The sequence below is a fragment of the Bos indicus x Bos taurus genome, chromosome 12 (genome assembly GCF_003369695.1).
Source record: "Bos indicus x Bos taurus breed Angus x Brahman F1 hybrid chromosome 12, Bos_hybrid_MaternalHap_v2.0, whole genome shotgun sequence".
Taxonomy (NCBI): domain Eukaryota; kingdom Metazoa; phylum Chordata; class Mammalia; order Artiodactyla; family Bovidae; genus Bos; species Bos indicus x Bos taurus.
In genome coordinates, this window is record NC_040087.1 from 70682038 (window position 1) to 70709500 (window position 27463).

Genomic DNA, 27463 nt, shown 5'->3' on the forward strand with positions numbered 1-27463 from the left:
TCTGGTTCCTCTGCCTTTTCTAAAACCAGCTTGAACATCTGGAAGTTCACATTCACATACTGTTGAAGCTGGCTTGGAAAATTTTGAGCATTACTTTACTAGTGTGTGAGATGAGTGCAATTGTGTAGTAGTTTGAACATTCTTTGGCATTGCCCTTCTTTGGGATTGAAATGAACTCTGACCTTTTCCAGTCCTGTGGCCACTGCTGAGTTTTCCAAATTTGCTGGCATATTGAGTGCAGCACTTTCACAGCATCATCTCTTAGGATTTGGAATAACTCAGCTGGAATTCCATCACCTCCAGACACTTTGTTTGTAGTGATGCTTCCTAAGGTCCACTTGACTTCACATTCCAGGATGTCTGGCTCTAGGTGAATGATCACACCATTGTGATTATCTGGGTAGTGAAGATATTTTTTGTGTAGTTCTTCTGCGTATTCTTGCCACCTCTTCTTAATGTCTTCTGCTTCTGTTAGGTCTGTACCATTTCTGTCCTTTATTGTTCCCATCTTTGCATGAATTATTCCCTTGTTATTTCTAATTTTCTTGAAGAGATCAGTAGTCTTTCCCATTCTAATGTTTTCCTCTATTTCTTTGCACTGATTACTGAAGAAGGCTTTCTTATCTCTCCTTGCTATTCTTTGGAACTCCACATTCAAATGGATGTATCTTTTCTTTTCTCCTTTGCTTTTCACTTCTCTTCTTTTCTCAGCTATTTGTAAGGCCTCCTCAGACAGCCATTTTGCTTTTTTGCATTTCTTTTTCTTGGGGATGGTCTTGCTCCCTTTCTCCTGTACAGTGTCACAAATCTCTGTCCATAGTTCATCCAGCATTTTGTCTATCAGATCTAATCCCTTGAATCTATTTCTCATGTCTATTGTATAATCACAGGGATTTGATTTAGGTCATACCTGAATGGTTTACTGGTTTTCCCTACTTTTTTCAATTTAAGTATGAATTTGGCAATAAGGAGTTCATGATCTGAGCCACAGTCAGCTCCCCATCTTTTTTTTTTTTTTGCTGACTGTATAGAGCTTCTCCATCTTTGGCTGCAAATAATATAATCAGTCTGATTTCGGTATTGACCATCTGGTGATGTCCATGTGTAGAGTCTTCTCTTGTGTTGTTGGAAGAAGGTGTTTGCTTTGAGCAGTGAGTTCTCTTGGAAAAACTCTATTGTCCTTTGCCCTGCTTCATTCTTTACTCCAAAACCAAATTTGCCTGTTAGTCTAGGTATTTCTTGACTTCCTACTTTTGCATTCCTGTCCCCTATAATGAAAAGGACATCTTTTTGGGGTATTAATTCTGGTGGCTCAGACAGTAAAACATCTACCTACAATGTGGAAGACCTGGGTTCAATCCCTGGGTAGAGAAGATCTCCTGGAGAAGAAAATGGCAACCCATTCCAGTATTCTTGCCTGGAAAATCTCATGGACAGAGGAGTCTTGTAGGCTACACTCCATGGGATCGCAAAGAGTCGGATACAACTGAGCGATTTCACTTCACTTTCTAGAAGGCCTTGTAGGTCTTCATAGAACCATTCAACTTCTTCAGGGCATAGAGTTAGATTACCATGATATTAAACGGTTTGCCTTGGAAACAAATAGAGATCATTCTATCATTTTTGAGATTGCATCCAAATACTGCATTTCGGACTCTTTTGTTGACTGTGATGGCTACTCCATTTCTTCTAAGGGATTCTTGACCACAGTAGTAGATATAATGGTCATCTGAGTTAAATTCACCCATTCCATTCATTTTATTCTGCTGATTCCTAAAATTTCGATGTTCACTTTCACCATATCCTGTTTGACCACTTCCAATTTGCCTTGATTCGTGGACCTAACATTCGAGGTTCGTATGCAATATTGCTCTTTCCAGCATTGGACTTTGCTTTTGTCACCAGTCACATCCACAGCTGGGTGTTGTTTTTGCTTTGGCTCCATCTCTTCATTCTTTCTGAAGTTATTTCTCCACTGATCTCCAGTAGCACACTGGGTACCTACCGACCTGGGGAGTTCATCTTTCAGTGTCCTATCTTTTTGCCTTTTCATATTGTTCATGGGTTCTCAAGGCAAGAATATTGAAGTAGTTTGCCATTCTCTTCTCCAGTGGACCACGTTTTGTCAGAACTCTACACCATGACCTGTTTGTCTTGGGTGGCCCTACATGGCGTGGCTCATAGTTTCATTGAGTTAAACAAGGCTGTGGTCCATGTGATCAGATTGGTTAGTTTTTTATGATTGTGGTTTTCAGTCAGTCTGCCCTCTGATGAAGATGGATAAGAGGCTTATGGAAGCCTTTTGATGGAGAGACTGACTAAGGGGGAAAGTGGAGAAGCTTAAAAGGCTTAAAAAATGTTTCTTGTATATTAAAATGTAGTTTCTTTTGATAGATTTTTCATTCTTAAAATCTGAAACTAGTTTTTTTGGTGATGAAAAATTATTGTCATTTTTTTAGTATGTGAATGTTGTTTAAGCAATTCAGTTTTTTTCTAGAAAAAAAATTCAGTTTGAAGATTATTCAGACTTTTAATCCAAACTGTGTGCTTTTAGTCTTTTGAGCATTTTACTTAATCACATATAAACTTTTTTTTTTGACATAGAAGTTACTATTTTCTTAACACTCAGGATATGTAAAGACACACAGACACCCTGAGTCTCTCAGGAACGTGACCTGTGACCAGCATGAGGAGTACTTTGTCCTTCACCTTTGAGTTGGATTATGTGTTGTCACATATACCTTCATGTTTTATATTTTTCTTACAGTAGAAATACCTTATTGCCCTGTTTAGCCAGGACACATAATGCATGTATCATGTACAAAATTGAGGCTTTATCACTCTGACCCATGGTGTCATAATTAATTTCTTTATTACCCATTTTGTTGTTGTTGTTGTAGGTGTTGAATTAAAGCTCTCTTTAGAGCTTTGAAGATTACTTATAAGAGTTAATTTACCAAGAGTGACTTCTTAATATAAAGTGCCTCTTTGCTTGCTGAACATTACTGAGTTTCATTCTATCAAGTGAAAATGGAGAGATTAGTGGAGATTTCAAATTATTTAGGGCTTCCCTTATAGCTCAGTTGGTAAAGAATCCATTTGCAATACAGGAGACCCCAGTTCAATTTCTGGGTCGGGAAGATCCCCTGGAGAAGGAATAGGCTACCTATCCATTATTCTTGGGCTTCCCTGTGGCTCAGTTGGTAAAGAATCCTCCTGCAAGGCAGGAGACCTGGGTTAAATCCCTGGGTTGGGAAGATCCCCTAGAGAAGGGAAAGGCTATCCACTCCAGTATTCTGGCCTGGAGAATTCCATGGACTTTACAGGCCATGGGATCACAAAGAGTTGTGATCACAAGACTGAGTGACTTTTACTTTCAATTTATTTGTTTAATAAAGGGCCAGGCATGCCAGGTACTTATGCTGCCGCTTTGTGGAGATTAATGAGACAGTTAAAACCAAGGGCCCTGATGAAAACTTATAAATTATTAAAAACATTCCACACTGGATATTGTATTTAAGTACATTATTTTAATAAACTAGTATGCATCATTCAGTTTGCATTTCGGGAAGGTGCCTTGTCATCTCTGCTACTAAATTCTGTGGGTGTTTAGAGCTGAATCCGTATGTAAATTTGGTAAAAGAAAGAGGCTTCCTAAAGGCAACTTAAAACTACTTCAAACCCCCTAAGACATAGGATTGGATGAAAACGCCTTTGAGACACAGTATCTTAAAATAGGAAGGAGAAAAATGTGAGTTAATGTTAGGATATCAGTGACTATTACGTTACTTTCTCTACTTTTTAAAGTAATGTGTATTACTTTATCGAAATGAGTACATTTTTATAAACTTTAATTTGCAGGAATCAGAAATCCCAACCCTACAAGGCCTTTCCTTTACTGTCAGACCCAGTGAACTGTTAGCTGTGGTCGGACCTGTGGGAGCAGGAAAGGTAAGTTATGATGCCTTTTGTCAGCCTAATGTAATGCCACCGCCCCTATTCAGTCCTCAGAGTGGAGCCCAGAGCTGAGTGTGGCTCAGTTTGAGTTTGAATTGGGTGTATCTAGAAAGGTGTTTCTCTAGGAACATTAGTTTTGCAAAAAGATTTCATGGCAAAATACATCGGGATAAATGCACACTGTGTTTTCCTTCTTGATGCTTCATGTGACATACTTGGGAACTGCTCGTGGGGAGTTTGCACATCTCAATGAAGGACATTATTTATGTGGCAGCTGTTCAGGATGGACGGAGACAGTAGGGACTTCTTTTTGTCATGGCGGCCCCTCCAGGAAGTCTGGAGGTAGTGAAGGCTCTTCCAGGAAGCTCTGAGCATTTCTTCATGTGACTTGACTTGGTCCCATTAGTGCACGTGTAGGGAATGTACAACCATATGCTGGAGCTAAAGATATAGACATGAGCCAGACCTTGACACCTCTGCCCACCAGAGGCAAGCAGCTTCTGGGGTAAGACAGATATGCAGGCAGACTATTTCAGCCCAGTGTGGTGAGTGCTCTGATGGCGTGGACATAGGCATGTCATTTCTGTGTGTTACAAGAGATATGAAGGACATGTACATGTGCATTTAGTGTCCTGTGTTTTGTACAGCAAAATACAGAAACCTAAATGTGGGGTGTGCACACAAGAGAGTGATGATTTCCTCCATGAAGGACTTTTTTAAAAATTTAATTTTAATTGGAGGATAATCACTTTACAATATTGTGTTGGTTTCTGCCATACATCAACATGAATCAACAGCCATAGGTATACATATGTTTCCTCTCTCTTGTACCTCTTTCCCACCTCTCATCCCATCCTACCCCACTAGGTTGTCACAGAGCCCAGGATTTGAGTTCCCTGGGCATGATGGACTTCTGTTCTTCAAATACAACAACCTCAGAGTTGTTTTAAATAATAATCTTTGGATATATTCTTCACACATAGTTCTTACTTTTTTAAAAAATATACTTATTTATGTGTTTGGCTGCATTGAGTCTTTGTTGCAGTGCATAGCATCTCTAATTGTGGCATGTAGGCTCAGTTGCCCTGGGCATGTGGGGTATTAATTCTCCCACCAGGGGCCAGGGATCTAACCAGAGTCTATGGCATTGGAAGGTGGATTCTTCTTTTTTTCAGTGTTTGTTATCTGGATATAATTATTGTTTTTTTTTTTTTTTTTTAGCATTTCCTTTTGTACTGGGGTGTAGCCAGTTAACAATGTTGTGATAGTATCAGGTGAACAGTGAAGGGTGTATGTCAGCCATCCATACACATGCATCCATCCTCCCCCAAATCCCCTCCCATCCAGGCTGCCATGTAACAGTGAATGGAGTGCCATGAGCTGTGCAGTAGGTCCTTGCTGGTGATCCATTTTAAATACAGCAGTGTGTACCTGTTCATCCTGAACTCCCTAACTATCCCTTCCCCCAATCCAAGGTGGATTCTTAACCACTGGACCACCAGGGAAGCCCCACATAGCTTTTTAAGAACAACTATTTGTCAAATAAAAGATACCCAGATGCAGGAGCAACTGCATTAAACATCAGATACAGAAAATATACGTCCTGCTAGTCTGCTCTGCTAGTGAAGGATGTTAAACATTCTTAGTCTTTGCTGAGTAGAGCATTTCATCTGAGGGAACTCAGGCAGAGTAGATTGTTATCGTGTTAATATTGCTTATCAACCTTTAGTTTATGGTGACCAATAATGGCTCTTTTCCAATTTTTTTTCCTGCAGTATCAAAACTGTACTTTATACTCTTCTGATATCATGTATCAAGCGCCAGGGTGGGGTCGGCTGTGCTGCGGGGCATGTTCCATTCTGAGTGCACCCTGTTCACCTGTGTGTGTTCCCGTCTGTTGCAGTCATCACTGTTAAGTGCTGTTCTGGGGGAGCTGCCCCCAAGCCAGGGGAAGGTCAGCGTGCTCGGGAGGATCGCATATGTTTCTCAGCAGCCCTGGGTGTTTCCAGGAACTGTGAAGAATAACATTTTATTTGGGAAGAAATATGAAGAAGAACGATATGAAGAAGTAATAAAGGCTTGTGCTTTGGAAGAGGTGAGTAGTGACTCTTGAGTTGCATGTGGTCAAATTATGATAACATTGATTTAAGCTCTAAGGTTTGTTAAAAGTTCTTTTTTTTTTTTTAATTTGAAAGGTCTTATTTGTTGCTTTATGCTGGACTTTGCATAAGTATGCAGTCATATATGTTGCTGTTTTAATTCTGGTGTGATAATGATGGTCACAGAATGCCTGTGTTTCATTTGGTGAAGTATCATTTACTTTTAGATTCTTTTCTTAATGCACAAGTAACAAAAATTTGTAGAAGAGAGCACCATGTAATGAACCCTCATGTTCCCACCCCCAGGTTCAGCCAGGGTCAGCTGGTAGTCAGTCTTGCTAGGTCTTTACCCCTTCCCTGTGCCACCCTTCCACCCAACACCCCACCCCATCTCCCGGTATTCTAAAGCAGATCCTAGACCTCAGATTAGTTCATCTGTAAACACTTCATTGTTGTCGTTGTTCAGTCACTAAGTCCTGTCCAGCTCTTTTCGACTCCATGGACTGCAGCAGGCCAGGCCTCCCTGTCCTTCACCATCTCCTGGAGCTTGCTCAAACTCATGTTCATTGAGTCGGTGATGCCATCCAACCATCTAATCCTCCGTTGTCCCCTTCTCCTCCTGCTCTCAGTCTTTCCCAGTGTCAGGGTCTTTTCCAATGAGTTGGCACCTCGTATCAGGTGGCCAAAGTATCGGAGATTCAGCTTTAGCATCAGTCCTGCTAATGAATATTCAGGACTGATCTCCTTTAGGATGGACTGGTTTGATCTCCTTGCAGTCCAAGGGACTCTCAAGAGTCTTCTCCAGCACCACAATTCAAAAGTATCAATTCTTCGGCACTTTGCCTTCTTTATGGTCCAACTCTCACATCCATACATGACTAGTGGAAAAACCATAGCTTTGACTATATGGACCTTTGTTGGCAAAGTGATGTCTCTGCTTGTTAGTATACTGTTTAGGTTTGTCACAGCTTTTCTCCCAAGGAGCAAGCATCTTTTAATTTCATGGCTGCAGTCACTGTCTGCAGTGATTTTTGAGCCCAAGAAAATAAAATCTGTCACTGTTTCTACCTTTTCCCCATCTATTTGCCATAAACAAGTTTTATAAAAAATTTTTTAAGGACTTTAAAAAGTTTTAGGCATTACCTAGTTACAGGTATCATGTTGATAAATTCTAGTTTGATATTTTCCCATATATATTGCTTGACCTTACAAAGCCCTCTTGGACGCCTGTAAGTTTATACTTTCATCTCATATTTACCCACTCCTGGCAACTTGGCCATTTTCTTTTCAGGTTGCCTTGACAATCATAGATAATACGATCCTTCTGTGTCTAGGTATAGAGGCCTTCGAGACTTGAGTTATTTTAGTGTTGCATTCATTTCAGATATAATCTTCGGTCACCCCCTGGGCCGTGTGATGTGAAAGAGCAAAAGGCTATGAAGTGGTTTGAAAGGACATGATCTGATTCAGATTTCAGCTCTTCTATTTAGCAGCTGACCATCCTCAGACCAGTGATACCACCTCACTTAGTCTCAGTTTCCTCATCTGTGAAATGGGGCCAGTGCTTCCTCTTAGCTTGTTGTGAGGATTAGAGATAATCAGCATCAGGATCCAGCACAGAGCTTGGTGCACAGATCTTACCCCCCAGGGCCTGAGAGAAGCCATATACACGTGTACAAATGATGGAGCAGAATAAGATGGTCCTTCATGAGAGATGAGAGATGTAAACAGAGCCTTAGGAATCCAGCAGGTAGAGATGAATCCAGGATGGTTCCATGGGAGAGTGTGCTTGGGCTGAGCCTGGGAAAATGGGCAGGATATTGACAGGCCGTGAGAGGAGTGGTGATTCTACATGGAAGAAAAGCTGTGAAGGAAGGCAGGGCTCCTGCTGCTTGACTCTCAAGTCCAGCCCTCCTCTGCCAGGGCCTCACGTCTTGCCCACATTTACCATTTCAGCAGTCTGCTTGGTGATGCTTCTACTGTAAGTCTCCACCATTGCTGAAGGGCCCTTGATGTGCTTCTGGATGGATGGCATCAAATCTGCTTTGCCATTTCCTAGTTTGCCTCTAGTGCGTGTGTCTGCTGTTCAGTGAGAATTGGGGAAACTTAAAGGAAAATAACGTGAATAAGAACACCTTTCTGTCAGTGGGGGGAATTGTAGTCTATACTCAAGTCAGGCTTTTCCCTTTAACCTAATTGGAAAATGGTGGCTAGAAATTTAGCCTGACTTGGATTTTGTTGCAAATTCTGTGAAATGGTTTTCTCATTTGGGGCTGCTCCATAAATAATGTTCAGAGTCAACAATGCAGTCGCAGTCTTGTTACCAGACTCAGAGAGAGCCTGTTTCTTGTGCCCTAACTGTGCTAAGTGAATGTGTGGATTTAGGTGCTTTTTCTAGAACATAGTTAAGGTTGCTGTGCTATGATGTGTTACTATTTTGTTAAGCAAAATGAAACAATGTAGAATCAAAGCATAAAAGCTGAGTGGAACAGTTTGCAAGGACTTCAACAGTGAAACAGAGGCCAATAACTCTGTAGGTGTGTGTGTGTGTGTGCATGAATGTAGGTCTGGGAACCTATTTAAAGTGGCTCATTGTTGTTCATGAAAACCAAATCAAGAGATGGTAATAACTTCTGAACTTGTCAAAGAAAGAAAATAAAATAATGATGAATTTTCATGACAGATCAGTTGCTGCCTTTCATTGGATGTACCCCAGTTAAGTTTTGAGTGAGCAGGGACCCTGTGTGTCTGTGTGCCTGTCAGGGAGGGTTATGATGGACACTCTTTCTTCTCTTTATGGTCATGTGCTTTGCATGTTATGACCCACACTGTGAATGTGGTCCCACTGTTGGTTTGATGGGAAAACAGGCATCAGCCACCAGTAGCAAGTTACAATCAATTCCAGTCCTTTTTCCATTTATAGAGGGTGTTCTCACTTTTGAGTTTAGTGACTCTTGTTTTTGTAGCACATTCTGTAGAAGAGGAATGTGAGACTTAGGGAGATCAAAGGACTTGTTTCTCATGCAGACTCCAGTGTGCTACCTGCTTTCTCCCCAAATTTGCTAAAGTAGAGACAGAGGGAGCACATCATCTGCAGAAAGGTACTGCTGTGTATCTTAGGTTGATGCCTGAGGGGTTTAGTAGATAATTCAAAGATTTCTAACATAATAATTGTGTAACTTAAACCTGATTGTTATCTTGTCATTTGGGGGATATTGTTGTCATTTTTTAAAAATTTCCCCAGATACTCTTGGGAAAATAGACTGATTTGTCCATTTACTTCTTAAATAATATTCAAATATAACTTATGGTAGATTCCCAGATTCTCAAGTCAAAGCTTCATATCCTTCTTAACTTTTGAGATTTTCCTGCTTTCACAGATAAGCATCTGTTTAGTCCAGCTGATATGCTTGGTGTACATTGAGCAGACTGTTTCTTTCCTTCTGGTTTTCCTGCCCAACCTACTCTTTCTGCTCTCATTTCTTATACAGACCTTGTCTGTCATTGTATGACTTGCCTTAAGTATCACTGTGAAGACATTGGTGAGGTGTTATCCCTTCTCTGAAAGTGAGAAGCAGAGACCAAGATCAGGACAACTGGTAACTTGAGATAAAACAAGTCCTGTGCCTTCACCTCCTGGGCCTCCAGCTCTCACACCTGTGTCTCTAGCACAGACCTTTTCACCTGCGTGTCCAGCTGCACCATGACATCACCGAGAGCTCGTCTCAGCTTGTCCACAAGTGATGTCTCCTAAACCTGCCTCCCCCATCTTCCCCAGCTCAGTAAATAGAGACCCTGTCCATCCCCCTCCTCACCCCAGACACCACAGTCTCCTCTGACAGCCCACACCCATCCTGTCAGCAGGTCTCACAACTCTGCCTTCCAAATGTGTCTGGAGTGTGACCCCGTCTCTCCATTCCCACTGTTCTCTAGCTTATTCCAGTAATGTCCTCACTTGTATCTGCCATCACCCTTTCCCACTTACTGCCTGGTTTCTGCAAAGCACAGGAGTTTCATTGTAAACCTCAGACCATGTCAGTCCTCCCCTCCCCCTCCTCCTCTTACTGGAGTGCCCCCAGGCTCCTCCTGCTCTGTCTCTGCCCTCACTCCCCTCATTCTTACTCTGCTCTGCTCTCCTGCCTCCTTGTCCTGAACACCTTGGGCATCTCCCTGTGGTCCCTGCACCTACCCCTTCATCTGTGAGGAGCAGCCTCTCCAGGTCTGCCTGAGCCCCACCCCCCACCCCCAGATCTGCTCACACCCACTCTGAGCAGAGCCCTCCCAATCCAGTATGGACTCACTTCCCTCCTTCACTCTCCATCCCCCTGAGCTGGCTTCCTTTTCCTTCTTGTCCTGGATACTTATGCTCAGGTTAATTTTCCATATCACCCACCTCCCACCATGGAAAGAAATTCTAAGGGCTCTGTTTTCTCATGGATGAATTCACTGTGCCCAGAACGGTGCCTGGTGTATATTCAATCCTCAGTAAATACATGTTAAAGTGGTAAAATGCATAAATGCTTTGAAAAAATACAGAATGAAAACAAGTGAAAAGCCCTGAGAGTTTAATTTTCCTGGTTACAGTATAGTCACTATGAAATAAGCCCATTGCTGTTGATTAAACACTTGTATGAAGAACTTATGCTAAAAGGTTAGGATGGCAGGAGAACACATTTTAAATGTTTTTCTTTTTCCCCTTTTCTATCTTCATACAGGATTTTCAGAATTTGAAGGAAAGAGATCTAACTGTGACAGGAGATGGAGGAACCCCGCTGAGTGAAGGCCAGAAAGCCCGGGTCAGCCTTGCCAGGTAAATGGGGTTTCAGTTGCCATCCTACTCCTCTTCCTCTGCGGCTCCTAGTGGACATGAGCAGGTAGACCCCGCTCACTGGGTAGGCCTGTGTGAAGCAGGGTCTTGGCCCTTTCCCTGGGCTCCAGGAAGGAACATGAAGTTGTTGGACGCCATCATGATTCAGAGATGAGACCCAGGGAGTGTGAAGTGTCTTCTCTTGACGTCTCTCTACATTTTCTAGAGCTGTGTATCAGGACGCAGACATCTACCTCCTGGATGATCCGCTCAGCGCAGTGGATGCAGGAATCAGCAGGCACTTGTTTGAACAGTGAGTTTGCACCTGTTTTATATCATTTCTTCTTTTCAGGAACCCTGTAGGGATCAGAGAAGGGAGCTCAGGAAGGTCTTTGTGCTCCAGGAGACTCAGCTCCCTCTGCCCTGGTGTTCCTCTCTCCACTCCCTTCCCTCCATAGAAGATCCATCCTAGAGAAATCTTATATCATGATGAGGTCAGGACAGGAAAATACAGCAGGTGCTTCCACTGTGTGGAGGACAGTGGGGTCCATGCTTTAGGGAGTGAGGGATAGATGGCAGATTCCTCCATGACTTGTAGTTGATGGATCCAGACCCCAGGGATAAGAAGGGCAATGTAACATTTTTAAATCAGAGAGTAGGACTTGGTAACCTGGTAACCAGCCCTTTTCCTCCATCGTGTGTTCAAGGCACATTAGAAGTGAAATTTTCAGTACTGACATAGGACTTCTTTGAAAAGACTTTTTGTTTATGCTTATTAATTAATCTGTTGGTTTGGAAATACTTAATAAAGACTAGAATTTGCAAATGATTTATTTCACATCTGAATATGATTCGATTATTTAACATTGCTTAATGGATTCTTCGGAGAAGGCAATGGCACCCCACTCCAGTACTTTTGCCTAGAAAATCCCATGGACGGAGGAGCCTGGTGTGCTGCAGTCCATGGGTTCGCTAGAGTCGGACACGACTGAGTGACTTCACTTTCACTTTTCACTTTCATGCATTGGAGAAGGAAATGGGAACCTACTCCAGTGTTCTTGCCTGGAGAATCCCAGGGACGGGGGAGCCTGGTGGGCTGCCATCTATGGGTCGCACAGAGTCGGACATGACTGAAGCAACTTAGCAGGAGCAATGGATTCTTACTAGAATTAATACTTAGACCCTCATGTAGGGTAACCTTGAATTTGAAACTCGATATCTTGGTTAAAGTCCTGACTCTCACTTTGTTCTGGAATTTGTTGTCAGTGGCTCTTTCTTGGCCACAGAACTCCTGAAGGAGAAGAGCTCTGATGCTTTTCTGTCCTAACACACGCTGACTGAGGCCTCTGGTAGAGTCTAGACTGGCCTGTTTGAAAGCCTCATGAATTTTCTTTTTCTGAAACAGCCTCCACATCTACCCCACAGTTACTTCCCTTGCTGTCGTTCACCTTGTAAAGCCAACGAGCCTTCCAGCTGCACTTATTAATGTCCTGCTGTATACACTGAGATCGATGTCCTTACAGATGTTCCTACGCAAAACCTCTCAGTTTACAAGGAGGATGGTGAGCCAGGAGAGGGTAAGGACCACACTGGGCCGAATAAGGGAGACTAGGACACCCAGCTCTCATTCCTGCCTCTGAGGAACCTGTCTCTATGTGGAGCTTGTTAACACAGATGCCTGGGAAAGCTCAGCAGAATCACGGTTTAGAAAGTTTCCATACAGGGTAGGAAGTACTAAATGGAAATGGAAGTGGCAGCTGGAGGCTTTCACTGAAGTTGGAAAGCTCCCTGTGCCTGGAGCTGGGCGGGCAGTGCCCTGGGGGCCTTCAGGCTGGGTGGGTGTGTGTGGAGGCTGAGAAGAGGACCCAGTCCTTTGCTGAAGGAAGAGGAGAAGCTCAGGTGTGATGGGAGGAGGAAGCAGGGCTGTGAGGAGGACAGCAGGCATGTCCTCACCTGGAGGAGGTGGGGTGTTCAGCAGAGAGAAGCTGTTTGGGAATTCTCATTGTCAGGTCCTATGTTAGTTTCTAGGATTGTGTCCATCCAGGCTGCTCTCACAGGAACCAGAGCTGGGTGGCTTAGAAATAATGGAAGTTTATCTCTCTCGGTTCTGGAGGCTGAAAAAGTCCAAGTCAGGGTGCTGGCAGATTCAGCGTCTGGTGAGGGTCTGATTCTGGTGTCCTCTCATGCTGGAAGGGTGAGGGAGCCCTGTGGTTCCTTTTATCAGCACACTAATCCCTTTCATGGAGGCTCCACCCTCATGACCTGATCACCTCCTGATGGCCCCACCTCCTAATACCAAAAAAGTGAAGATTAGGTTTTAATGCATGCATTTTGAGGACAAAAACATTCACTCTACCAAGTTGTCACAGATGGAGGTGCTTAGAGAACAGAAATTGATTCTCTCAGGGTTCTTGAGGCTGGGAGTTCAGCACATGGGCAGCTTTGGTCTCTGCGGCGGCCACCGCACGGTGTCCTCACATGGTCTCCCCTCTGTCCTCGAGCACCCCTGTGTCTCTGTCCTTTTTTAAAAAAAAATTTTTATTGAAATATGGTTAATTTACAATATTGTGTTACTTTCTTTGTACAGCAAAATGGCTCAGTTATACACAGCTATACATTCTTTTTTAATACTCTTTTCCATTACGGTTTATCTCAGGATATTGAATATCCTGAATATAGTTCTCTGCACTGTACCATAGAACCATGTTGTCTGTCCATTATGGGGTCACACAGAGTCGGGCACAACTGAAGCGACTTAGCAGCAGCAGCAGCAGTTTGCATCTGCTAACCCCAAATTCCCAGTCCATCCCTCCCCCACACCCCCTCCACCCATGCAACCCCACGTCTGTTCACTGTCTGTGAGTCTGTTTCTGTTTTATAGATAGGTTCATTTTTGCCTTATTTTAGATTCCACATATAAGTGATACGTGATATCTTTCTCTTTCTGACTTACTTCACTTAGTATGATAAAGTCTAGGTCCATCCACACTTCTGCAAATGGTATTCTTTCTTTCTTTTTGTTTTATGGCTGAGTAGTATTGCATTGTCTATATGTATCACATCTTCTTTACCCATTCATTTGTCTATGGACATTTAGGTTATTTCCATGTTTTGGCTATTGTGAATAGTTTTGCTATGAACATAGGGTTGCATGTGTCTTTTTGATATATAGTTTTCCCCAGATATATGCCCAGAAATGGGATTACTGGATTATAAGATAATTCTGTTTTTAGTTTTCTGAGGAATCTCCATAATGTTTTCCATAATGCCTGCAACAACTAATAATCCCACCAGCAGTGTAAGAGGGTTCTCTTTACTCCATTCCCCCTCAGCCACTGTTATTTTAATGCTGGCCATTCTCACTGGTGTGAGGTGATACCAGATTGTAGTTTTGATTTGCATTTCTCCAATAATTCACAATGGTGAGCTTCTTTTGGCCATCTGTGTCTGTCCTTTGGAGAAATGTCTATTTAGTTTTTCTGCCTAAAAAAAAGGCAGTTTAGTTTTTGATTGGATTTTTTGTTGTTGTTGGGTTATATGAGCTGTTTGTATATTTTGGAAATTAAGCCCTTGTTGGTCACATTATTTGTAGTATTTTTTCCCATTCTATAGGTTGTCTCTTTATTGTATTTATGGTTTCCTTTACTGTGCAAAAGCTTGTAAATTTGATTAGGTCCTGTTTGCTTACTTTTTTTTTTAATTAAAAATAATTATCTGTTTATGGCTGTGCTGGCTCTTTGTTGGTGGAGGTTTCCCTCTAGTTGTGATGAGCAGGGGCTTCTCTCTAGTTGCAGTGTGTGGGCTTCTCATTTCAGTGGCTCCTCTTGAGCAGTGCACTGGCTCTAGGGTGTGTGGGCTCAGTAGTTGAGGCTTCTGGGCCCCAGAGCACAGGCTCAGTAGTTGTGGTGCATGGACTTAGTTGCACCATGGCATGTGGGACCCTCCTGGACCAGGGATCGAAACCATGTCTCCTGCATTGGCACATGGGTTCTTTATCAGTGAGCCACCAGGAAAGCCCTTTTTGTATATTTTTGCTTATATTTCTATTTCCTTAGGAGAAAATGTTGGTATAATTTATGTCAGAGAATGTTTGCCTCTAATATCTTCTAAAGTTTTATGGTATCACATCTTATGATTAAGTCGTTAAGCCATTTTGAGTTTATTTTTGTGCATGGAGGGAGGGTGTGTTCCAACTTCATTGATTTGCAGTCCTGTGTCTCTGTCCTTGTGTCTTAGTCTCCACTTCATCTAAGCACACCAGTCAGATTAGATTAGGTCCAGTATAATTGAGGGTAATGATTAACTCTTTAAAGTCCCTGTCACCAAATTCTAAGAAACTGATGGTTAAAGTGTCAAGGGAATCTCAGAGATAGCCAAGTGAAGAGACTTCAGAGCCCTGGATATGAGGAGCTGGGATTCCATGTCCTCTAAGCAGGGGTCGTTAGTCTTTGGTGGAACCTGCCCAGGTGTAAAACGTGCTCAGTGTTGGGGTGATGAAAGAGTCGTGGAGATGGATGATGGTGATGCCTGCACAACTATGTGAATGTACTTAGTGCCACTGGGCTGTATGCTTAAAATTGTTAAAATGGTAAATTTCATGTTATATACATTGTAACACTTATACAAACCTGCATAGTAGCACTGAATCTTTGAGAACATGAGAGAACAGGGCAGATGACACATGGCGTGGCCTCCAGTTCTCTGATCTGACCTCCCACCTTCTCCTGTTCATGACTTGATGAATTTTTCATTAGAGAAGTGCCTGTGTCTTGTCATGAGTTCAGTGACAGGAGCTAGTGCTATGACAGTGATTCCCTACCCCCACCCTCCTGGCATTGTGAGTATCTCAGCCTCTTTATTCCTAGGACCCGACCTTGAACTCACAAATGTGTGTCACCCCATCTTGTGAACATCTGCACAATTTCCCCATCAAGGCGGGAACAGATGCTACTGGCTGTTGCATCCATGTCACAGGGGAAGGCAATTAGTGTGAAGTACAGTGTGCTGATCATAGAAGTTCTCTTGAGTTCTTTTTTGAAGACAGGAGATATTTATAAAATCCTCTCAAATATTTTGGGTGTACCACTTTGGATATATTCTTGAGAGAAGCAGACTTAAGACAGTTGTGTTAATCAGAACCACATTCTCTATGGTGATTTAAAGCAAAAGCAGAGAATATAAAAGCAATTTAGGAAATCACTCAGCAGCAGTTGGAGAGTGTTCTCAAGCTAGGGAACTGGACGAACAATATGCTGTGAGAGATGGTGGTCATGTGGAAGCTTAGTCATGTGAAGGATTTTGTATTAAAAGTGAATCAATCACACTTCTACTTACGATGAACAGATTCCTTCAGTTATGAAGGAAGGTCATTAAGGTTCGTGAGTTTTACATTATGCTGTGAACACTAAATGGATTCTGTCACCCACAGAAGATGAGTGGCTTTGGGTGAACTGATGCTCTCTCACCTGTGTCCAGCTGTGGATCCTGTTCTGGTTCAGCCCCACATTCCAGACCCCCACCTCCTGCATTATCAAGTCTTCAGTTCTGTCCTGATCAGACTCACATGCTGCTGTCTACACAGCTCACCCTCCTGCTCCAGCCCTTCTCAGACCCCTCTTCACATTCGGGAAGCAGCTCCAGGTCCTCAGACAGAGAACAGGCTTCCTTGCCGTCTGCCCCCGCAGCCTTTCCCGCTCTACCCCCACTCGGTGTGTGGCTGTGCGGGCTCTGTGGGGTCCTTTCTCACCCCCTCTGTCTGTGCACATTGGTCCCTCTGTCCCAGAGCCAGGGAGCAGTGCACAGGGCACAGAAGGAAGGTGGCCCTGCCATTCCCTCCCACTCCTCCAGGGGGCGCCCCTGCCCTCTGTCTTCCCACAGCCCTCAGTGGATGCCCTTGACCATTTATGAGTGCCCTCACCTGCCCCCAAGCTATGAATGCAGGAAGGCGCCTCAGCCCAGCGTGTTCTGTCCCATGACCCCTGCACTTGCTGTGTCTTTTTCCAGGATGTTCTCCCAGAGAGTCTCAGGGCTCCCGTGTCTCCCCAGAAAAGTGAAAGTCACTCAGTCATGTCGGACTCTTTGTATAGTCCGACTTCACGGACTGTACAGTCAATGGAATTCTCCAGGCCAGAATACTAAAATGGCTGGCCTTTCCCTTCTCCAGGGGATCTTCCCAACCCAGGGATCAAATCCAGGTTAGCAGCTGAGCCACAGGGGAATCCAGCAATACTGGAGTGGGTAGTCTATCCCTTATCCAGCATATCTTCCCAGGAATTGAACTAGGGTCTCCTGCATTGCAGGCAGATTCTTTACCAACTGAGCTGTCAGGGACCAGCCCTTATATAGGATTATACGTGGGGTTATAGGATTAACACAGCCTTTATATAGGAATAGCAGTTAAACAACTGGTTGCTGCTCAGTAATTTCTACGGCATGACTTGGAAATCTTTACTCTAAAAACTCGGATTCATTTTGATGTTTGGCAAAACTAATACAATATTGTAAAGTTTAAAAATAAAATTAAAAAAAGAAAAAAATAAAAACTTGGAAAATAGTGTATTTTCCTAATGATTTGGATAAAAGCATTATCTAGGAAAAATTCAAAGCCATCAACTGATCACTTTGTTGTAATTATTTGTGTTACCTCATCTGTGATGGAATGTTAAGAAGAAAACAATTTAAAACTTTTGTGTTGGTCTATTTTGGACTTTACAGCCCATTAGATTTAATTAACATATGCCTTCCTAGACTACTGGCAGGTAATTATGAATTAAGGAGAAAAAAAAAATTCTATTTAAAAGCTTTAGTACTAAATCTGAAAAAAGTGTTAGTCAAGAAACTTAGTATGAACACTGAACTAACACATGTTAAAGGGTAAACATGAATCCTTTTGGACTTAATGAAGCGATGGTTTGTGTGTTGAGTCCTGGGGTCCTGATTCTGATCACAGACCCAGTGTCCAGAGTGTCCCCTTAGGACTCTGTCCTGAGTCCAAAGCACAGGGCCACTTGTGGTTAGGGAGGAGCGGAGAAGGGGGCTGACGTTTACTGAGCGTGTTGGTGGTTTGACTTCTCAGAACATGTGGATGAAGTTGTCACTGACGTTCTGAGATGAAGAAAATGAAGTTTAGTTGCTTGTCTGACATCGTCAGACTCCTGAGAGGGACTGAGCTGCAGCCTGCTGCCTCCAGATTCTCCATCTGACTCGCTCACAGGCTGAGGTGTGGCCCATGCTCTTGAGATTTGCTCTGCAAGGGGCTTAGGTTCCCAGAGTACCTGCCTGGAGCCCTGCCCATGGTCAGCGGGGTGCCAGACCTGGACGCTCGCTTCCCTAGAGGGGTTGTGGACCCTGTGGGATGAGACTGGGGCTGAGTTCCTAGGGGTCTGCTTTTAAAAGGTAGGAGCAGTTGTATTTTTTTTTTTCTATGAAAAAAATTTAAGGTTGAATAGTGAGGGGGGTTTTGACTATAGAGAACTGGTGGGTGCTCTGAGCTGTTGGATGATTTCCATTTTGATTGGGGCCATTTGGGTTCTGTTCTTTTATTTTCATGTTTGGAAGGTGTTCAGTCCTAATGAAAGAAGTCTTGCTTCCTGATTGGGACTGGGAATTTTGCAGAGACTGATGGAGGCCACAGTAGGATTTAGTTTCTGTCTAACGTTCTTTGGGAGCAAGTGTTTAGCAAATGCACTGTGGCAAAGATTACAGAGAATCTATTAGTTTTTTCATTGCTAATATTTACATAATTGATTATAATCATGTAGAAAGTTGCCCTAGAATGTACACATTTTTATATGACATAGATCCCTCTTCTCTCATTCCCACATAGCGATGAAATAGTATTTTAGTTCAGTCAAATTTAGGAATCTCAGTATTAGTTGCTTTTCTTTATGAAACATGTAAATAATTGTTAAGCTGAGTTTTAGGGGGAAAAAAAAACAAAACTTAGCTATTGGTGCCCCTCCTTCATTGGATTACTTTTTAGAAGTTTTTCAGTTCAGTCGCACGGTCATGTCCGACCCTTTTCGACCCCATGAACTGCAGCATGCCAGGCCTCCCTGTCTATCACCACCTCCCAGAGTTCACTGAAACTCATGTCCATCGAGTTGGTGATGCCATCCAACCATCTCATCCTCTGTAGTCCCCTTCTCCTCCTGCCCTCAATCTTTCCTAGTATCAGGGTCTTTTCAAATGAGTCAGCTCTTCTCATCAGGTGGCCAAAGTATTGGAGTTTCAGCTTCAACATCAGTGCTTCCAATGAAAACACAGGACTGATCTCCTTTGGGATGGACTGGTTGGATCTCCTTGCAGTCCAAGGGACTCTCAAGAGTCTTCTCCAACACCACAGTTCAATAGCCATCAATTCTTTGGCTCTCAACTTTCTTTATAGTCCAACTCTCACATCCATACATGACCACTGGAAAAACCATAGCCTTGACTAGATGGACCTTTGTTGACCAAGTTATATCTCTGCTTTTTAATATGCTGTCTAGGTTGGTCATAACTTTTCTTCCAAGGAGTAAGCATCTTTTAATTTCATGGCTGCAATCACCATCTGCAGTGATTTTGGAGCCCCCCAAAATAGCCACTGTTTCCCCATCTATTTGCCATGAAGTAATGGTACTGGATGCCATGATCTTAGTTTTCTGAATGTTGAGCTTTAAGCCAACTTTTTCACTCTCCTCTTTCACTTTCATCAAGAGGCTCTTTAGTTATTCTTCATTTTCTGCCATAAGGGTGGTGTTATCTGCATATCTGAGGTTATTGATATTTCTCTCCTAGCAATCTTGAGTGCAGCTTGTCCGTCATCCAACCTGGCATTTCTCATGATGTACTCTGCATATAAGTTAAACAAGCAGGGTGACAATATACAGCCTTGACGTACTCCTTTTCCTATTTGGAACCAGTCTGTTGTTCCATGTCCAGTTCTAACTGTTGCTTACTGACCTGCATACAGTTTTCTCAAGAGGGAGGTCAGGTGGCCTGATATTCCCATCGCTTAAAGAATTTTCCACAGTTTATTGTGATCCACACAGTCAAAGGCTTTGGCATAGTCAGAGTTAGGTTCAAATTTACTGGGGATGAGTTAGGTTCAAATTTACTGGGGATAAATGTAAGAACCTAGTAAGATTAATTGACTTATGCTTAATTTTTATTATTGATTTGGTATTTAAACTGCAGATTTTTGACTACTGTGTAGTCTTTGTCTTATTTTTTTCAAAATATAAGTTTCCGGTTTGAAGCACCCCATTAATGTGCATTTGCATACTGTGCCTTTTGCATTTGTAGGTGTATTCGTCAGGCCTTGAAGGAGAAAATCACAATCTTAGTAACTCATCAGTTGCAGTACCTAGAAGATGCAAGTCAGATTCTGATACTGAAAGATGTAAGTGGTTTCTAGAAGTCTGGGGAATTGCTTTTCTCTCAGGTGTGTTGAAGAACAGACCTCCCCACAGGTCATTCTCCTTGGATTCATGGTAATCACCCCCTTCTCAGAGTAGGTGGTGTTCATGCCTTGGAGGATGAACCCAAAGACCTGTAACCCCCAAGGCTCCTGTCCATGGGAATCTCCAGGCAACATTACTGGAGGGGGTGGCCATGGCCTCCTCCAGGGAATCTTCCTGACTCAGGGATCAAACCCGAGTCTCTTGCTATTGAATCCTGTCTCATTGGCAGTCGGGTTCTTTACCACTGGCACCACCTGGTAAGTCCAGAAATGTCACTGCTGCTGCTGCTGCCAAGTCGCTTCAGTCATGTTTGACTGTGCGACCCCATAGATGTCAGCCCACCAGGCTCCCCAATCCCTGGGATACTCCAGGCAAGAACAGTGGAGTGGATTGCCATTTCCTTCCCCAATGCAGGAAATGTCACTACTATACTCTAAGTCACATAAACCCTAAAGTATATAAAAGTGCAACAGTATTACTAAATCGTCACTGTTCTGATGAAATCTGTTAAGGATAATGATTCAATTTTGTTTAGAAGTTTTCATTTTCCTTTCACAACTTAAGTCAAAATGTATCACTTAGAAATTAGAGATACTAACATCTGATTGTATCTAAGTGATTGTTATACATAGTTTGCCTAAAGAGCATCTTCCATTAACACCAGAAGCCAGGTTGGGTATCCAAGCACTCAGGTCAGAGATGCCCACTCTGCTGGTGTCACCAGTTGCTGGTCCCCCTGCCCAGGTCTCTATGTGCCCAATACGTGTGGGAGCCTATGCAACAGGAGGACAAGGCCCTGCTTTCACTGGGCTCCTGTTCTTATGGGGAGGATGTGACAGAGAGAGAGGTGGGCTAACATCCTGGCTGCCTCCCTGAAGAGATGGTGCCTTACGGGGTCTGAGTGACATGAAGGTGGGGGCCACATTGTCACCTGGGGGAGGGGGGTCTGAGGCAGGGGGTCCTAAGGAAGGCAGACTCCCTAAGGAAGGAGCTGACTGGGCAGGTTGGAGGAATGGCAGGAAGACCAGAGTGTCTGAGGAGAGTGAGCAGGGGACAGAAGGGAGCTGGTCTCTGAGCAGTGGACAATGGGCGGTTGTGGGATGGAAGCCATCGGATGGTCCAGAACAGAGGAGGGATGTGATCTGATGTGGATTTGAAAGATTCCTCTGATGGTCACTGGAGGGGTGACAGAAGAAGTAATTAGGAATCTTAGTAAAGCTGAGGAGACAGAAGTGTGGGCTCAGGCTAGAGTATCAGTTTCTAGAGCTGCTGTAACCAAGCACCGCAAACTGGGTGACTTAAAACAACAGAAGTTTATTGTCTCCTTGTTCTGGAGGCTACAAGTCCCAAATCTAGGTGCTGGCATGGCTATGCTCTCCTGAAGGCTGCAGGGGAGATTCCTTCCCTCCAGCCTCTGGTGTTCACTGGCCTTCCTTGGTGTTCCTTGGCTTCCAGCTACAGCACTGTGGTCTCTGCCTCTGATGTCACATGGTCATTGTCCCCATGTTTGTCTGAGTCTCATAAGAACATCAGTCATATTGGACATAGGGTCACCCTACTCCAGGGTGACCTTATCTTAACTTGATTATATCTGCAAAGACCCTGCTTCCAAATAAGGTCATGTTCACAGGTGTCATGTGTGAACTTATCTTTTTGAGGAGGGGGCACCATCCAACCCACAACTCCTAGCATGGTTGGGGGTGGGGTGGAGAGTAGTGAGAAGTATTCAGACTTAGAGGTCGTTTGATGCTTCACTCCTTGGCTTGTTTGCCTCTGTGTCTTAGCACCTTTGTCATTAATCCCTGACTGTTCCACAGGCTCTTGGTCAAATTCTCGACTTAAGAAATGAATCTCTGCTCTAAGAAAGATTATTAGAATGCAGAACTCTGTCTCTCTGGAAGCAGTTCCATGTGTTGACTCCTACCTGCTCCTCTAGGAATGGGAAGGGGGTGGTGGTTAAGGTTTTCTGAGCTTGAGAGCAGTTGATTTCATGTGCAGAGAGTGCAATTCTAGTGTGCAGATCCCAGTGTTGACAGTGTTATGAGCACAGGATCAGTGGGCAAGAGAATAACCTATTTATTCCATCCCTAGATGTTTTAGGGTCCCCTTATTACTTCCTTTGAGGACACTACCCCCAATTTTACTACTAACAAAACAACTATTTGTCCACTGGTGAATACTCCTGCATGAGTGGGGTCCATCCTTAGTGTTTGTTTTGTCCGTCTCTCACAGCAGAGTGGGGGATGGCTGCTCCCTTGTCCCCTTGGAATTGTCAGTGCTTGGCTGCTGAGTGAAATTGCTGTCTTTGTACTACCAGTCATTTCATTGTGTATATTACAGATATCAAGTGGTGAGCACTAATTTCCTTGAAGAGGTGTATGAATTTTGCCTCCCAAGTGGAACAAGACACACCATATCCTACATACGTTTCTAGTTCTGAAGTATCAGATGGTATCCAGATGCTTTACTGGGTTTCTCCCATTGGCTCACCTCAGGGGAAAGGGTGAGAGGGGTCCCAACCAGGGTCCAGAGTCGTCTTCCATCTGACCACTGTTGACCAGAGCTGCTTGCATTTGATGAGTTTTGCATCCTGGGATTTTTCTCCTATATGTTTTGTTTGCCACTGAGTGATTCAGGTGTGTCTTGCTTAGGGGTCAGAAAATAGTGAAACATATTTTTTATATGACTTTCTAAGGGAGGGAAACTGTGCAAGGATCTGTCACTCATGTTCGAAGAACATGATGAGATTGGCTATAGCTTAAGCAGTTGCCTGTTTTGGGGAAGGCTGGTTGGCTGCTTGTGGTTGGTTGGTCTTAAGTTTTTCTGTCGGATCTGAGTGCACTGATTCTGGCTTAGGTTTTGGTTTGTGGACACAGACTGCCAAGGCTTTAGAGCCACCCCAGCCCCATGGCCTCCTTGTTTAATTACTTTAAGAGGTGGAATATTGAATTTTAAGTTGGAAACTTGCTGAGTGTCTGGGGACAGTTGTAGACCAAGGAGAGGCCTCTCTTGGATTTTCTGTCCGGGACTGGTTCCTGTTATCCCAGCCGGGCACATGACAGTGTGACAGTGACAGTGGTCAGTGAAGATTTAATGAGAGACTCTTACCCATATGCAGATGTGCTGGTCCCCACCTCTGGGTTAAGTTTAAATTTCTTTCCTGGAATATCTTCCCCAGTTGACTGTTTTTAAAAATTCTGCTTCTCACATAATGTGCTGTATGTGCTTAGTCATTTAAGTCATGTCAGACTCTTTGTGACCCCATGGACCCTCTGTCCATGGGATTTCCCAGGCAAGAACACTGGAGTGGATTGCCATGCCCTCTTCTAGGGGATCTTCCCAACCCAGGGGTCGAACCCAGGTCTCCCACATTGCAGGCATATTCTCTACTCTCTGAGCCACCAGGGAGGCTTCTCTCAATTCCCATGTTGTCTGTAGAGACTGTGCTGATCCTTACACCAAACTCTGTGCTTTTTGCTTCCCCAAGTGCCCAGGGTACTTATGTCAATGACTTGCATTTTAAACACAAAAGCACATGTTTCTTTCATATCCCCTAGCACCTAACACAGGGTTTGGCAGAGAACACAATGCTCAGTTCTATACTGAGTTGACTGAACTAGATTTTTCAACAAGACTTCTAGACTCAGGGATCTTTTTTTTTTTTTTTTTACAAAAACCACAATTTAAGGCCACATAACTTTTCTTGACTAGTATTTAACTTGTTTTAATATTATCAAATGTAAATTAATTCCTCTCAATTTTTTTTATTTTAGGGCAAAACAGTGAAAAGGGGGACTTACTCTGAGTTCCTGAAATCTAGGGTAGATATTCTTTCCCTTTTTGACAACGGGAATAAGCAATCTGAACCATCTCCAGTTCCAGGAACTCCCACTCTGATTTCCAAGTCTTTGAGTTGGTCTCTACAGTCTCCTAGAACCTCATGGAAGGATGTAGCTCCAGAAGACCAAGATGTGAGTTTCTATCCATCAGTGTGCCCTGGTCTTTCTGCTCTTGGTGGCTTCATGGACCTTCAGTCTGCTTCTCTAATGATATCTTCATTTTTCCCAAAGTAGACCCTTAAGTTCCCAAAGTCTTATTCCATGGAATTCATGGGAAAGCATGAAGGGAGCAAGCCTGTTTGTGGTTCTCCTTTGGGTGTAGTTGGAAAACCTTATGGAGGTCAGTAGTGGGTGCACTGCTGTGCATTTCTGGGTACATGTGGCTCACACTGATTGAGAACTCTTCAGTTTACCATGGTTGTGTCCTACTTGCTCTCGTGGCTCCCAACTTCCCTTATGCATCCAGAAGCTTAATGTGAAGACTACCTTAGACTGAGTCCTGCTGTTGCCATAGTAAATCATCTATTTTTCCTGTATGTTGGAATGTTCTAGCACTGCATATGACTAATGGTAGTATTTTGCCTTGGTGTCAGATGGTTTGTGATAGGTCAGAGGTAACGTGCAAAGGACCTGACACATGATAGACACTTCGGTGTTAGTTCCCGTACTCCTTTTTTCCCCTTGAAGACTGACAACCACATCTTATCAACCTTGGATCCAGTGGCCAGGGTAGAGTAGAACATTTTAGGCTCCCGTGACTCTATAATGCATTCTAAGTGCTCCAAACAGAAATGCAGAAATATACTAGAGCTCCCTTAAAATACACAGATATTCTTTGATATCCAAACCCAGGAGCCTGGCTGATTCTGATAATTACTGGGATTAGCTGTTAACTTTCTAAACTCAAGAATCACTCTGAAATTTCAGAATCAAATAGATTCAGATCATACGTTTGCAATGTGCTATCCAAACTGATTATTCCAGCCCTCTCTGTGATCTCAGTTTACTGTATTTGGCTAGTATTTTGAGCCTGTGTTCTCTGTTTCTATCATTGAGTGACACAAGTCATCTAGAGGGATATATTAGCTCCATATCATTTTGTGTGTTATTTTAGAGCAAACTTCTGCATTTACACATTAATTGATTTTGTTGTGTGTGTGCTGAAAGCCATGATCTATTTTAAGCAAAGCTACCCAACAGTGAATAACCTTGTGAGGATATTCTTTTATTTCTAATAGATTCCTAGAAGTAGGATGGCTGTGTCCAGGGGTAAATGCATATGTGATTTGGCTAGATATTCCCACACCCTTCTCCATAGAAGATGGACCATCCTACACTCCTGCCAGTGTATGCGATGTGTCTGTTTCCCCACAGTTTTGCAGTGGAGGGCAGTGTTGAACTCTTGAAATTTGGGGTTCATTATATAAAATTTCATCTCTCACTGCCATGTTTCCCTTCTAGACTGAGAACATACAGGTTACACTACCTTTAGAAGACCAGTTGGAAAGAAAAGTGGATTTTAAGACCTATGCAAGTTACTTCACAGCTGGTGCTCACTGGTCTGTCATCATCTTCCTTATTCTAGTAAACATCGCAGCTCAGGTACGTAAGGGCGTTTATTTTGATTTGTGTACCCAGGTTGATATTTACATACTATTTATACTGCATTTTATGATTATTTTTGTGTATTAAGAGATTTGTCTCAAATAATTGGCTCATGAGGTTGTGGGATCTAGCTGGGTGAATGTGAAATCAGAAAGGCAGGCCTGTAGGCTGGAACCTCAGGCAGGAGCTGACCCTGATGTCTTGAGGCAGAATTTCTTCCTCCTCCAGGAAGCCTCAGGTTTTGCTCTAAGGGCCTTTGACTGACTGGATGAGGCAACCACAGTGTTGAGGGTGATCTCCTCTACTTAACTTCTGATGAAGGATGTGAACTACATCCACAAACTACCTTCACGGCAACATCTAGACCAGTGTTTGGTTGAATCACTGGAGACTGGCCCAGCCAAGCTGACACTGGAACTGACCATCACTGTACCTGTCAAGCTTTTTGCTTTGAAAAATCCTAACATTTGTACTGTTATTACTGCCTTTCACAGTCTACTTGGATTTGCATTGAAATACATTATATTTGGGGAGCAAAGTCTTCTAGGGAAAAGGGGGTTTCTTTTAAACATGTTAAACTGTAACATGCTCTCCCCTGACCTGTGGTCATCTGGGCATGGAGCTTGGTGCAGACCTGAGCTGGAAGGACCATCTCCATGTTCTGGAGCCTTTCCGTCCCCCTTCCTAGTGAGCGGGGTGTGAGGCTCAGTGATGTCAGTGTGTGAATGACTGCTGTTTCCTGCTCCAGGTTGCCTACGTCCTGCAGGATTGGTGGCTTTTAAACTGGTGAGTGATTCCTGGTTTGACTGAAAGTGCTGAAAGTCTATACAAAGCCTCACTTTCCCACAAAGTCAGGGGGACTGACCCTCACGTAGTTTCCCTGAAGAAAAATGAAAGTTCCTGTGGGTGGTGTGTGATCCCCCTGTGATCTCTCCCATGTCCCTCCCTCTAGCAGCTTCTTCACAGAAAGTTTTTTTTTTTACTTTTTTTGAACTTTTAATATTGTATTGGAGTATAGCCGATCAACAATGTTGTGATAGTTGGTGAACTATCAGGTGAACTCTCAGGTGAACTATCAGGTGAACTTCTAAGGGACTCAGTCATACATATGCATGTATCCATTCTCCCCCAAACCCTGCTCGCATCCAGGCTGCCACATAACACTGGGCAGAGTTCCATGTGCTGTACAATAAATCCTTGTTGGTTACCTCTGTTAAATCTAGCAATGTGTGCATGACCATCCAAACTCTCTAATTATCCTTCCCCTCAGCAACTGTAAGTTCCTTTTCTAAGTCTGTCTTCACAGACAGTTTTGAAAACTGATTCAGATTTTTAAAGGGGAGATACACACAGGGTCTTGTGAGCTGGAAAACACTTTACAGCATAAAATACATTTCTTGAATTGAGGTAAAATTTTTGATATTTGTGTAAATTCTATATATAATCTATAGTGTAATATTTCTTCTTCCCTGTTTCATAGGGCGAATGTACAAAGTGGCCTGTATTTTGGGACATATGTAGAAGAAGCCACAGATGTAATGTTTGTTCTGAACTGGTTCTTAGGAGTTTATTCAGGTAAAGTTGCGTCATCTGCTCCATTATAGCAGAGTCTAAAGTGTTTATGGAGAAGGCAGTGGCACCCCACTCCAGTACTCTTGCCTGGAAAATCCCATGGATGGAGGAGCCTGGAAGGCTGCAGTCCATGGGGTCACT

General features: G+C 43.3%; 1 protein-coding gene across 1 annotated transcript in view; it reads left to right on the top strand.

The window, feature by feature from the left end:
• LOC113902123 (multidrug resistance-associated protein 4-like) overlaps nucleotides 1-27463 on the top strand; it is a 113722-nt gene that overhangs the window by 41928 nt on the left and 44331 nt on the right. Inside the window, exons 11-19 of the mRNA XM_027557077.1 lie at nucleotides 3862-3951; nucleotides 5861-6052; nucleotides 10772-10866; nucleotides 11090-11176; nucleotides 20149-20245; nucleotides 24080-24277; nucleotides 25607-25747; nucleotides 26499-26536; nucleotides 27231-27325. Coding sequence (XP_027412878.1) covers nucleotides 3862-3951; nucleotides 5861-6052; nucleotides 10772-10866; nucleotides 11090-11176; nucleotides 20149-20245; nucleotides 24080-24277; nucleotides 25607-25747; nucleotides 26499-26536; nucleotides 27231-27325 — 1033 coding nt within the window. The remainder of the gene's footprint in view (nucleotides 1-3861; nucleotides 3952-5860; nucleotides 6053-10771; nucleotides 10867-11089; nucleotides 11177-20148; nucleotides 20246-24079; nucleotides 24278-25606; nucleotides 25748-26498; nucleotides 26537-27230; nucleotides 27326-27463) is intronic.